General features: G+C 43.0%; 1 protein-coding gene across 1 annotated transcript; it reads left to right on the top strand.

Annotated features, from left to right (window-relative positions):
- The first annotated feature begins 1,517 nt into the window (after positions 1-1,517).
- Positions 1,518-4,022, top strand: LOC133537789 (uncharacterized). The gene is made up of 2 exons (XM_061878863.1): positions 1,518-2,448; positions 3,700-4,022. The coding sequence occupies exons 1-2, from the start codon at positions 1,666-1,668 to the stop codon at positions 3,727-3,729; spliced, it is 813 nt and encodes a 270-aa protein (XP_061734847.1). The 5' UTR covers positions 1,518-1,665; the 3' UTR covers positions 3,730-4,022.
- Positions 4,023-12,536: the final 8,514 nt, after the last annotated feature.

Genomic DNA, 12,536 nt, shown 5'->3' with positions numbered 1-12,536 from the left:
ATACAGTATAAAAAAAGGGTAATCTAGTTATGTAGGGACTACAGTTGTACGGTATACCGTTGCGCCTCCCGGATCGGATCTAGTTTTGTTCTTGAGTCCTTTTTGTGTGTTTTCTTATTATTTTAGAACCTTTCCGTTCCCTGAGTTGTGTGCACTTCCTAGTTTGTATTTGTCACCATGGCGACTTCATTTGCTCCACCTGCACACCTGTTTTTGATTATTGTTTTAGTATTTAAGCCTGCCTGCAACCTGCGTTTGTCCTGGATATTTAGTTTGCTACTCGCAACAGTCACGTTCGGTTTTTCCACTCTGCTAAGTTTCGTCTTTGCTTCCCTGCGTTCGGCACACTATTTTGAACTCTGTGGACTACTTGCTAAGTTACGTCTTAACTTACGTGCATTCGGCACGCAACACTTGGACTCTGAACTCTCTGCTTGCTAAGTATTAGCATTTAGCTTCCCTTGCGTAGGCACAAAGTTTCTTTGCTTTTTGTCAAGTGTTCTTTTGTAATTTTTATATTAAACTAGTTTTTACCTCTTATCATGCCTTGTCCGAGTCCTGCAGCATCCGGGGGTGACAAATCTTGCATTCAAAATGCGTTCCAGACATGACAGAAAACATCCAGCAGCTCATCACTTTGCTTGGGACTTCCTGGAGCCTCCGCCTCACCTAGTCCGGACAAAGACTCTCCAGCTACAGCCCAGAACTCTTCCCTGAGGGTTGGTAGTCTGTTCATTTCTCCCGTTACTATTCACTCTTCTGAGGACGCTGCGGGGCCAGAGCATTTCTACGGTCCTTCTGTCAATCACGGTGACGTCATTTCGCTATCGCCCCCCTATGACGCCACCGAAGATTTTTTGTTTATACTTCTTCTCCGCCTATGTTGAGTAAATGTGATCTCATTGTTATTAATGCTGTTTCTGTGTATCAAGAGAGAGGCTTGCGGTTGTTGTTTTGCGCCTCCAACAGGTTATATACGGTAGTGCAGGCTCGCCTGTGTTATCATCACGTGATCTCTTCCGGTTCACTTCGCGCGAGTAAATACGAGAGACTCACAGAAAGAAGCGTTATGAAGTTGTGTTCTATTTTCCACAGTTACCGATGTTTTGTTTCCCGGTGCTGTGAGGCATTGTACTGAACCATCCTTAAAATAAACCATCAACTTTCTTTTATATACAATTGGAGTATTCATTGAAGATGAGTGAAGAAAGAAGAAACCTAACAGGTTATGGGCCCAGACATGCAACGGGAGGAAGATGGCAGCGCCTGGTCTTCGATGGAGACGAGGACAACTACGAACTTTGGGAAGTAAAATTTCTTGGTCACATGAGACTTGAACGTTTAAAGGACATAATACTTTCCTCTGGTGAAGTGGACCCAGAGAAGAATGCAGAATGCTTTGCAGAGCTAATCCAGTTTCTAGACGACAAAAGTCTGTCGTTGGTGATGAGAGACGCTGCCGACGATGGTCGCAAAGCACTACAAATTTTACGGCGCCATTATGCCAGTGGTGGTAAGCCAAGAATTATTTCCCTGTACAATGAATTGTGTTCCCTGAAGAAAGTTTCAGAAGAAACTATTACAGACTACATCATTAGAGCCGAAAAGATAGTGACTGCTTTAAGAAATACAAAGCAAGTAATAAGCGATGAGTTGAGCATTGCTATGGTTCTGCGGGGCTTACCGGAACCATACAAACCATTCGTCATTCACATGACACAGAGCAACGATGAAGTGACTTTTGTGGAGTTCAAGAGCAAACTACGAAGCTACGAAGAGACAGAGAAATTTGAACACAAACCAAAATCAGATAACGTAATGAAAGTGGACATAGTGTCAGCGAACTGTTATGGATGTGGGAATCGTGGACATTTTGCGAGAAATTGTCCCCACAAAACAACACCAAAGTGGTGCAACTACCACAGAAGCACAACACATACAGACGAGACGTGCAGAAGGAAAACCAAGCCTGACTCTGCTAAACAAACTATGGAGAATGAAGAAGATTCAAAGGAAAGTGGCACCTCCTTTGTGTTCCAAGCCAGTCATTTGGTGCTTCCAGACGGCATCAAACAAAATGGACTGATGGTGGACTGTGGGGCGACGTCACACATAATCACTGAGAAGAGCAAATTTACACGATTTGATGAGACTTTTAACCCAAACAAACACTACATGGAATTGGCTGATGGGACAAGGAAGAACAACGTGGCGCTGAAGAGAGGCGATGCAGTGGTTCTTCTACGCAACACGGAGGGGAAAAGTGTCCCCGTCACACTGAAGAACGCCTTGTTCATCCCAATCTACCCACAAGACTTCATGTCGGTGAAAGCAGCCACGACTGATGGAGCTCAAGTGATCTTCGAAGAAGGACAAAACCGGCTCATCACGAAAGAAGGAAACACCTTCAAGTTAGAAGTACACGAGAGACTGTACTACCTCAAAACGGTAAACCATCAAAAACCATATGATGACTCTGTGCATGACATGATGTCAAAAGACAAAGTGAATCTATGTTGTGATATGAAAACATGGCACGAGATCTTGGGGCAATGTGAATGATGTTTTGAAGCTTCAAAATGTTGTGACAGGCATGACAGTTACAGGACATGCAAAGATAGAATGTGACATTTTGTACACAAGGAAAATTCACTAACACTAGGAACAAATTACCTGATGTCAAAGTAGTGCACCCCTAGAGCTGGTGCACACTGACTTGGCCGGCTCCATTGACCCCATTGGATTAGATGGGCATAAATATTCAGTCTCATTTACTGATGATTATTCAAGGGCAGTATTTGTTTACTTCTTGAAGAATAAGAGTGAAACTACCCTTGCGACAGAGAAATTCATTGCAGACGTTTCCCCATATGGCAACGTCAAATGTATGCGCTCAGATAATGGAACTGAGTTCACTGAAAACGATTTTCGAACACTTTTGAGAGAGAAAGGTATCAGACATGAAACTTTGTCACCTTATTCTCCTCATCAAAACGGTACAGCTGAAACACAGTGGCGAACACTGTTTGAAATGGCAAGGTGTATGCTACTAGAAAAAGAGTTACCAAAAACATTATGGCCTTATGCTGTTCAAAGTGCCGCCCATATTCGGAACAGATGTTACAATGACAGAACAAAGAACACACCATACTTCATTCTAACTGGAAAGAAGCCCAACATTTCAAAAATGTGGGTGTTTGGCTCGGAGTGTTACGCATACACTCACACTCACAAGAAACCTGAACCAAGGTGTGAGAAAGGAGTATTTGTGGGCTATAGTAAAATTAGTCCAGCATACTTGGTCTATGATCCACAGTCAAGAAAAGTGTCAAAACACAGACTGGTAAAATTCACCAAAAAGAACGATGCAGAAAAAGACACACAAACAAATGCGTATGACTTGGACATCCCAGATTGCGAAAGCAATGAAACCAAACTACCTGACACTGTGTCAGAAAAATCAGGGAGCTTCGAAAGTCAAACTGTACCTCAAAATGATGTTGACAACCAAACACAAACTCTCGAAGTAGAGGAAGAGGTGGGGTTAGATGATGCCACAACTAACATAGAGACTAGGATAGAACAAAGAGGTTGTTACCCAAAGAGAGAGAGAATTGTTCCTCCAAAATACTTAGAGGAATATGTAACAAATATTGATGATATCAACGAAAGCCATGACGTTATTGATCACTGTTGCAGGGCAGTGTGTGGAGTCCCACAGACGTATAAAGACACCCTGATGTCATCAGAGGCAGCCAGCTGGGAAAAAGCCATGAAAGACGAGTTAGCATCTCGCAAAGAAAATGACACATTTGAACTAACAACATTACCAAAAGGGAAAAATGCAGTAGGCGGAAAGTGGGTTTATGCCCTCAAAGAAAACACAGAGAAAGCACAGCTTTTCAAAGCTAGATATGTTGCCAAAGGATACAGTCAAACTGAAGGTATAGATTATCAAGAAACATTTGCACCAACCGCAGTCATTACTTCTGTGCGTGCATTGATGCAAATAGCTGCCCAAAATTACCTCACCGTCCACCAGATGGATGTGAAAACGGCATATTTACATGCCTCCATTGATGAAGAGATATACCTAGAACAACCAGAAGGTTTTCAGAAAACATCGGACACAGGTGAAAAACTAGTATTTAGGTTGAAGAAATCAATCTATGGACTGAAACAATCAGGAAGAAATTGGTACAAACTTCTAAATGACCATTTAGAGCAAAACAATTTCAAAAGAAACCTATCTGATCATTGTGTCTACCGAAAACAAACAGAAAATGAAACAGTCATTGTCATCATCTAGGTGGACGACCTGATCATTGCTGCAAGTAGCAAAGAAGCACTTGAGCAATTCAAAAACATAATGAAAGCCAAATTCAACATGAAAGACCTCGGTAAGATATCTTATTTCCAGGGTATTCATTTTCAATCAATCAATCAATGTTTACTTATATAGCCCTACATCACTAGTGTCTCAAAGGGCTGCACAAACCACTACGACATCCTTGGTAGGCCCACATAAGGGCAAGGAAAACTCACACCCAGTGGGACGTCGGTGACAACGATGACTATGAGAACCTTGGAGAGGAGGAAAGCAATGGATGTCGAGCGGGTCTAACATGATACTGTGAAAGTTCAATCCATAATGGATCCAACACAGTCGCAAGAGTCCAGTCCAAAGCGGATCCAACACAGCAGCGAGTCCCGTTCACAGCGGAGCCAGCAGGAAAACATCCCAAGCGGAGGCGGATCAGCAGCGCAGAGATGTCCCCAGCCGATACACAGGCGAGCAGTACATGGCCACCGGATCGGACCGGACTCCCTCCACAAGGGAGAGTGGAACATTGGAGAAAAAGAAAAGAAACGGCAGATCAACTGGTCTAAAAAGGGAGTCTATTTAAAGGCTAGAGTATACAAATGAGTTTTAAGGTGGGACTTAAATGCTTCTACTGAGGTGGCATCTCGAACTTTTACCGGGAAGGCATTCCAGAGCACTGGAGCCCGAAATGAAAACGCTCTATAGCCCACAGACTTTTTTTGGGCTTTGGGAATCACTAATAAGCCGGAGTCCTTTGAACGCAGATTTCTTGCCGGGACATATGGTACAATACAATTGGCAAGATAGGATGGAGCTAGACCGTGTAGTATTTTATACGTAAGTAGTAAAACCTTAAAGTCACATCTTAAGTGCACAGGAAGCCAGTGCAGGTGAGCCAGTACAGGCGTAATGTGATCAAACTTTCTTGTTCTTGTCAAAAGTCTAGCAGCCGCATTTTGTACCAACTGTAATCTTTTAATGCTAGACATGGGGAGACCCGAAAATAATACGTTACAGTAATCGAGACGAGACGTAACAAACGCATGGATAATGATCTCAGCGTCTTTAGTGGACAGAATGGAGCGAATTTTAGCGATATTACGGAGATGAAAGAAGGCCGTTTTAGTAACGCTTTTAATGTGTGACTCAAAGGAGAGAGTTGGGTCAAAGATAACACCCAGATTCTTTACCGTGTCGCCTTGTTTAATTGTTTGGTTGTCAAATGTTAGAGTTGTATCATTAAATAGAGGTCGGTGTCTAGCAGGACCGATAATCAGCATTTCTGTTTTTTTGGCGTTGAGTTGAACAGAAACAGAATGAAATCAAGATGGATCAAAAGATGTACGTACAAAAGAAGCTTGAAAGGTTTGGCATGTCAGAATGCAAACCTAGAACCACTCCTGAACAGAAAGTAGAACTGAACAAAAATCCAGTTAATAGACAGAGGTCCAACATATTGATGTCAAATATCATTTCATTCGTGAGGCACTCACTTAAGGGAAAATTTCATTGGTCTACTGTCCTACAGAAGACATGGTTGCAGACATCTTAACCAAACCTACTACAAGAGTCAAAATTGACGGATTCAATTTTTTTTGGGAAACTAATGTGTTTCACTGTTTCATGGTCATGAGATCAAGGGGGGGTGTTGAATAAATGTGATCTCATTGTTATTAATGCTGTTTCTGTGTATCAAGAGAGAGGCTTGCTGTTGTTGTTTTGCGCCTCCAACAGGTTATATACGGTAGTGCAGGCTCGCCTGTGTTATCATCACGTGATCTCTTCCGGTTCACTACGCGCGAGAAAATACGAGAGACTCACAGAAAGAAGCGCGATGAAGTTGTGTTCTATTTTCCACAGTTACCGATATTTTGTTTCCCGGTGCTGTGAGGCATTGTACTGAACCATCCTTAAAATAAACCATCATCTTTCTTTTATATACAAGTGGAGTATTCATTGAAGATGAGTGAAGAAAGAAAAAACCTAACAGCCTATCTTTGACGATAGCAGTGATGAGGAATTTTTTGACACCGAATTGCCTCATTTATCTCCTAAGGACTTGCTTTCTTTGAAAAGACTATAAAAGGACAATATTATTAATTACAAGCCTAGTATGTACCAGTCACCTCCCCGTGTTAACAACGCCCCGCCCACTCGGGATAACGTCACACCCCAGAAATTTGTTTAAGACGCGGTTAATTCCCCTTCCAAGCCACCCACACTATCTTTTGATCCAGACACTAATCCATTTGATAATTTGTTTTCTAAATTTAAATGATCCACTATGGATTGAACTTCCACAGTAACATGTTAGACCCGCTCAAAATCCATTGCTTTCGGTCCCCTAGAGGGGGGGGGGGGTTGCCCACTTCTGAGGTCCTCTCCAAGGTTTCTCATAGTCAGCATTGTCACTGGCGTCCCACTGGATGTGAATTCTCCCTGCCCACTGGGTGTGAGTTTTCCTCTCCCTTTTGTGGGTTCTTCCGAGGATGTCGTAGTCGTAATGGTTTGTGCAGTCCTTTGAGACATTTGTGATTTAGGGCTATATAAATAAACATTGATTGATTGATTGAAATATCTTCAGCGTTATGTTTCCCAAGTCCCCCCCCAGTAACTTTGTCTCCCACCCAGTCTACCCCCCTCCTGACCTCCCACCTTCCTCCCTTGGGGTCAGTCTCTGATGACCACGGGAAGCGCGTCTGGGATCCGCGTCTTGGGGGGGGGGGGGGGGGGGGGGGGGGGGGCTAGTGCTAGTTGCTGTGCTGCGGAAGGTAGAACAGCTGCGACCCACCAAGCCGCAGCGTCCTGCTAGACCTCCTCCACCGGTGTTCCGCCCTGTTAAGCCTGAACGACCCACTAGACCTCCACCTCTGGTCTTGTGACCCACTAAGCCGCAACGACCTGTTGGACCACCTCCACTGGTGTTCAGCCTTAGTTCTAGTCCCAGTCCTGTTTTTAGTGGTAGTCCATGTCCATGTCTCAGTTCTTGCCCAAGTCGTAATCCAAGTCAACTTCTGGTCCGACTTGTAGACCGACTCCTGGTCCAACTTGTAGACTGACTCGTAGACTGACGCGTAGTCCGAGTCCTGGTCCGAGTCCAAGTCTTAGTCCTTGTCCAAGTCCTTGTTCAAGTCATAGTCCTAGTCGTAGCTCAAGTCCTAGTCTAAGTCGTAGTCCTCGTCGTAGTCACAGTCCAAGTTCTAGTCCGACTCGTAGACTGATGCATAGTCCAAGTCCTAGTCATTGCCCTAGTCCTTGCCCTAGTTTGATTGCTAGTACTAGTCATTGCCCAAGTCCTTGCCCAAGTCCTAGGCTGACTCCTAGTCACGTTCCCAGTCGTAGTCCCAGTTCTGTTCGTAGTGATAGTCCTAGTTCTTGTCTTAGTCCTTGTCCAAGTCCCTGTCCAAGTCCTTGTTCAAGTTATAGTCCGAGCGTAGTCTTTAGAGTGTACTGGTAGTTTGTGCCTGCTAATTCCAGTAAAATAAAAGATATATGAATAAATAAAAATTTGAATATCAATAAATACATTTGGGTAGTTTTGAATAAATGTTTATATAGGAAATACATTAAATAAAGTTGAACAAGTTAATTCAATAAACTTGAATTTAAATTTGACAAAGGTAAATTGATTAATTTAGATATATTGACATTTTAATTTTTTTAAGAATAATCACAATAGAAGAAAATTTAAATTCTAAAATATTTTTAAGTTTTATCTGTGTAACCGGGTTTAATCAAAATAATGTCGACGTTTATAGTCACACCTGTGAATCATGGAGTCTGAGTTACAGGTTTGGTCATGAACATACAACATAATACATTAAATAATGTCATATCATTTCATATTACATTATGTCCGAAAAGGAGTAGGAAGAAGCAAAGATTATTTAATCCTACCTGCTTTCCCAGGTCAGAGCGTTTAGAAATATATACATTCATTTACTGACCTTTTTATAGTATTATAGTAGAATGACATGCATGAATGAGTAATACAGCAGTTTTGTAATATGTAATTAATTAATTCTGTTGTGATCCGATGGTCGGATCATCACCATATTGTTATTTTTGTTCCATTTTTATATCACTCTGCGGTTTGACATGCTTAGTTCCTGTTTTGTTCATTTCCATGGTCACTCATTAGTTTCAGCTGCTCCTCTCTTTTCCAGCACACCTGTCTTTACTAATCACCACCTTTTTATAAGCCAGCGTTTTCTGTTCACTCATTGTCGGATCTTAGTTTGTTCACATACATCTGTTTATGACTTCTCTCTCACTCTCGTTTTCGTTAGCTCTCACGCTAAGCTTTATTTTATTCCTAGCTTTCACGCTAGTTGTTTTGTGTTTCCTTTTGTGTGCCTTTGTGCCAAATGTTTGTGTTTCGGTTAGTTTGACCTAGCTTTCCATGCTAGCGCTTTTATTTGCCTTTTCTATTTGTATCAGTATTTTTGTTCATAGCTCCTTTTGTTTAATAAATCCCTTAGTTCTTACCTTTTTGCTGTGTTCTTGCTGACGCATCCACGGAGGACCGAATCCGGCATTACAATGCCACACAAGCGTAACAAATTCAGTCATTATTAACATACTAATTTAGCCGGGGCAGGTCTGCTGCGTCCCGACTACGCTGTTCGTGTGTAGTACTCTGCGTTCATTCGATGACATGGGACACTGGGCTGGTTCAACTTCTCACATTCACTTTATTCCTGTATGACAGTGACATGAGACACAATATGAGTGCAATGGTCATCTCCTCTCCACATAACTCCTCTCGCAGTGAGGAACAGCGCAGACTGCCGGCTCACTACTACATTTATCATACAGTAAAGCAGGGGTAGGGAACCTATGGCTCTAGGGCCAGATGTGGCTCTTTTGATGACTGCATCTGGCTCTCGGATAAATCTGAGCTGACACTGCTTAACACGATAAGTAACGACTAATTCCACTTGTAATCAAAATGTTAAAAATAACGTTCAAAATATTAAACATGCTCATGCATTTGAATCCATCCATCCTTTTTCTACCGCACTTGTTCAAGAAATTGCATTATTTATTTATTATTGGTTTTTTTAGGGCTTGCCCTCCTGGGGGTTCTTCAGACCACCAAGCACCGACACGAAAGCCTTTTTCAGGGTTACGATATGTTTTTTTTTTTCCAATAAGTCTCTCAGTTGCTTTCCAGCAATTGTGTTTTTCTCTTTCGTTCTCGCTCGCGCTCTGGCTCCAGCTCCAACCCTGTCCCTCCTCTCGGCTGCTGCTTATAACAGAGCGACAGGGCCCAAGCGGGCCATCTACGCACCTGTCGCTGATTTCGAGGCCGGTCCTGGCACACCCAGCTTCGCTGCAGGCCCGCAGGCCATACCCCTCCACAGTTGGCTTCAGAATATCAACGTTATTACAAATAATACGAGACCTATTATACTCTAGTAATGTTGGTCTTACTTAAAAATGCACGCGCGTAGTTGTGTTCAGTGTTAAAAAAAAAAATGATATGGCTCTTACGGAAATACATTTTAAAATATTTGGATTCTTGGCTCTCTCAGCCAAAAAGGTTCGCGACCCCTGCAGCAAAGTAAACAAACATTTTTAACATGGCGGCCAAAAACACACATACCTGTATGACAGTGACATGAGATACAATATGAGTGCAATGGTCATCTCCTCTCCACACAACTCCTAACACACACAAAAAAATATAAAACACATTGAGGATGTAGGCTACAAAATGGAGGACCCACACGCACGAGCTCATTCATTCACACACATACAGGTAAAAGTCTCGGCAAAACAAACTTTCCTTCTCTCGCTCAAAATGGCTCTTTAAAACACGCCACTAAACAAAGACCTCCTTAAAACACATCTCGAGCATTTGCACACCAACATTATTCCGTTAATATTGCATTTAAACTCAAGAAATATGATTTGTTAATCCCATGGCAAAACAACATACCTCTCGCAGTGAGGAACGGTGTTGTGCCGAATTCTGCACCCCCGCCGTAAAATGCACCCCCTGTCGGGAGCGCGCTTACGTCACTCGGTTGCATCACCCGTCTCGAAAAGTAGCTAAACTCGGCTAAAATCGCCTCTTTCGGCATAAAAATGTACATAACAAGGTGAATAATCCAAGTTGTCTTTACTTTGGATATATTAATGGATGGATTAATTGTGATTCTTCAATGATTTCGCCGTCATTGCCTTTAATGATTTCGTCGTCATTCAGGTGGGTACATCGCCTCTTTCGGCATAAAAAAGTACATAACAAGGTGAAATAATCCAAGTTGTGTTTACTTTGGATTTATTAATGGATGGATTAATTGTGAGCCTTTAATGATTTCGCCACCATTCAGATAAGGCGAAACAATAACCATTTAATATAGGAATATTTGCTGTCCCGAAAATGTATTGAAGTATTGTATTAAAGAATATATACACCAAAGTAAGCCTCTATATGTACTTTTTTAGAGACATCAAGGAGAACGAATGTTTGTTGCTTCACTCGACGGGATCCAATACATGTATTTTAAAAATATGACATTTTCTTTAACTGTAAGAAGCTCATGGGTGGATGGATGAATACATTAATAAATGAATGCATCTGATACCTATCGTTGTTTTGATTTTAAGAATTTTCAAACTGAACATTCACAAATAACTTTACCAAAAGTACCCGAAATACCAGAGATGGAGTTATGGTGGGGGTGCATTTTCAGTGAAGAGTTGATTCCAGCTGCCTGAACATCTATCTATCTCTGGCTAGGATGGTCGTAGAGACATGAAACTCACCCTGGTGACTCATCCTTACCCCATCTGTATACTGTGAAAACCATGTGATGATTGGACCCCCACAGGCGGAGTTAGGGGGGGGTGCATTTTCAGGCAGCACCAATATCTCTGGCTAGGATGGTCGTAGAGACATGAAACTCACCCTAGTAACTCATCCTTACCCCATCTGTATACTGTGAAAACCATGTGATGATTGGACCTCCACAGGCGGAGTTAGGGGGGGGTGCATTTTCAGTGAAGAGTTGATTCCAGCTGCCTGAACATCTATCTATCTCTGGCTAGGATGGTCGTAGAGACATGAAACTCACCCTAGTAACTCATCCTTACCCCATCTGTATACTGTGAAAACCATGTGATGATTGGACCCCCACAGGCGGAGTTAGGGGGGGGTGCATTTTCAGGCAGCACCAATATCTCTGGCTAGGATGGTCGTAGAGACATGAAACTCACCCTGGTGACTCATCCTTACCCCATCTGTATACTGTGAAAACCATGTGATGATTGGACCTCCACAGGCGGAGTTAGGGGGGGGTGCATTTTCCGGCAGCACCAACAGCCCACCTGCCGGAAAATGCACCCCCTATCTATCTCTGGCTAGGATGGTCGTAGAGACATGAAACTCACCCTGGTGACTCATCCTTACCCCATCTGTATACTGTGAAAACCATGTGATGATTGGACCTCCACAGGCGGAGTTAGGGGGGGGGGGGGGGGGTGCATTTTCAGGCAGCACCAACAGCCCACCTGCCGGAAAATGCACCCCCTATCTATCTCTGGCTAGGATGGTCGTAGAGACATGAAACTCACCCTGGTGACTCATCCTTACCCCATCTGTATACTGTGAAAACCATGTGATGATTGGACCCCCACAGGCGGAGTTAGGGGGGGTGCATTTTCAGGCAGCACCAACAGCCCACCTGCTGGAAAATGCATGTTTTTCCCCTCTAAACTCTCTCCCTTTGTTTATAATGCCAATTTTTTGCTGGATTTAGTCTCTATAAACTCCAAGGAAAACAATACCCGGCTGGGGACAATTTTTGAAATCGGTCTCCAAATAAGGCATGCGGGCCGAAAGCGGCCCTCCGGCGTCTAAAATCCGGCCCCTGGATTTATATTCATTTTTTGAATTTTTGGGACATGGGGGACTTGTGGGAATCCATCCCAGGTAAGATTTTTGAACATTTTGAGTACTTTTGCCTACTTTCCCAACTTTCCCCCCCACTTCCAGTGTGACTTTGCGGTGTGCGCTATGGACATGCTGGGCATCCCTTGACTCGGGTGGCCAGCTGCGGGACTTGTGTGATTGATTTTTTAAAACTTTGAGGACTTTTGCCTACTTTCCCAGCTTTTCCCCCACTTCCAGTCAGTTGTGGTGTATCGCTATACATGGGCTATTATTAGGAAGAGGCGTTTATTTGGTAATATACAGTATATA

The sequence above is a fragment of the Nerophis ophidion genome, linkage group LG19, assembly GCF_033978795.1.
Source record: "Nerophis ophidion isolate RoL-2023_Sa linkage group LG19, RoL_Noph_v1.0, whole genome shotgun sequence".
NCBI classification, from domain to species: Eukaryota; Metazoa; Chordata; class Actinopteri; order Syngnathiformes; family Syngnathidae; genus Nerophis; species Nerophis ophidion.
This window is presented reverse-complemented; position numbering and strand designations above follow the sequence as displayed.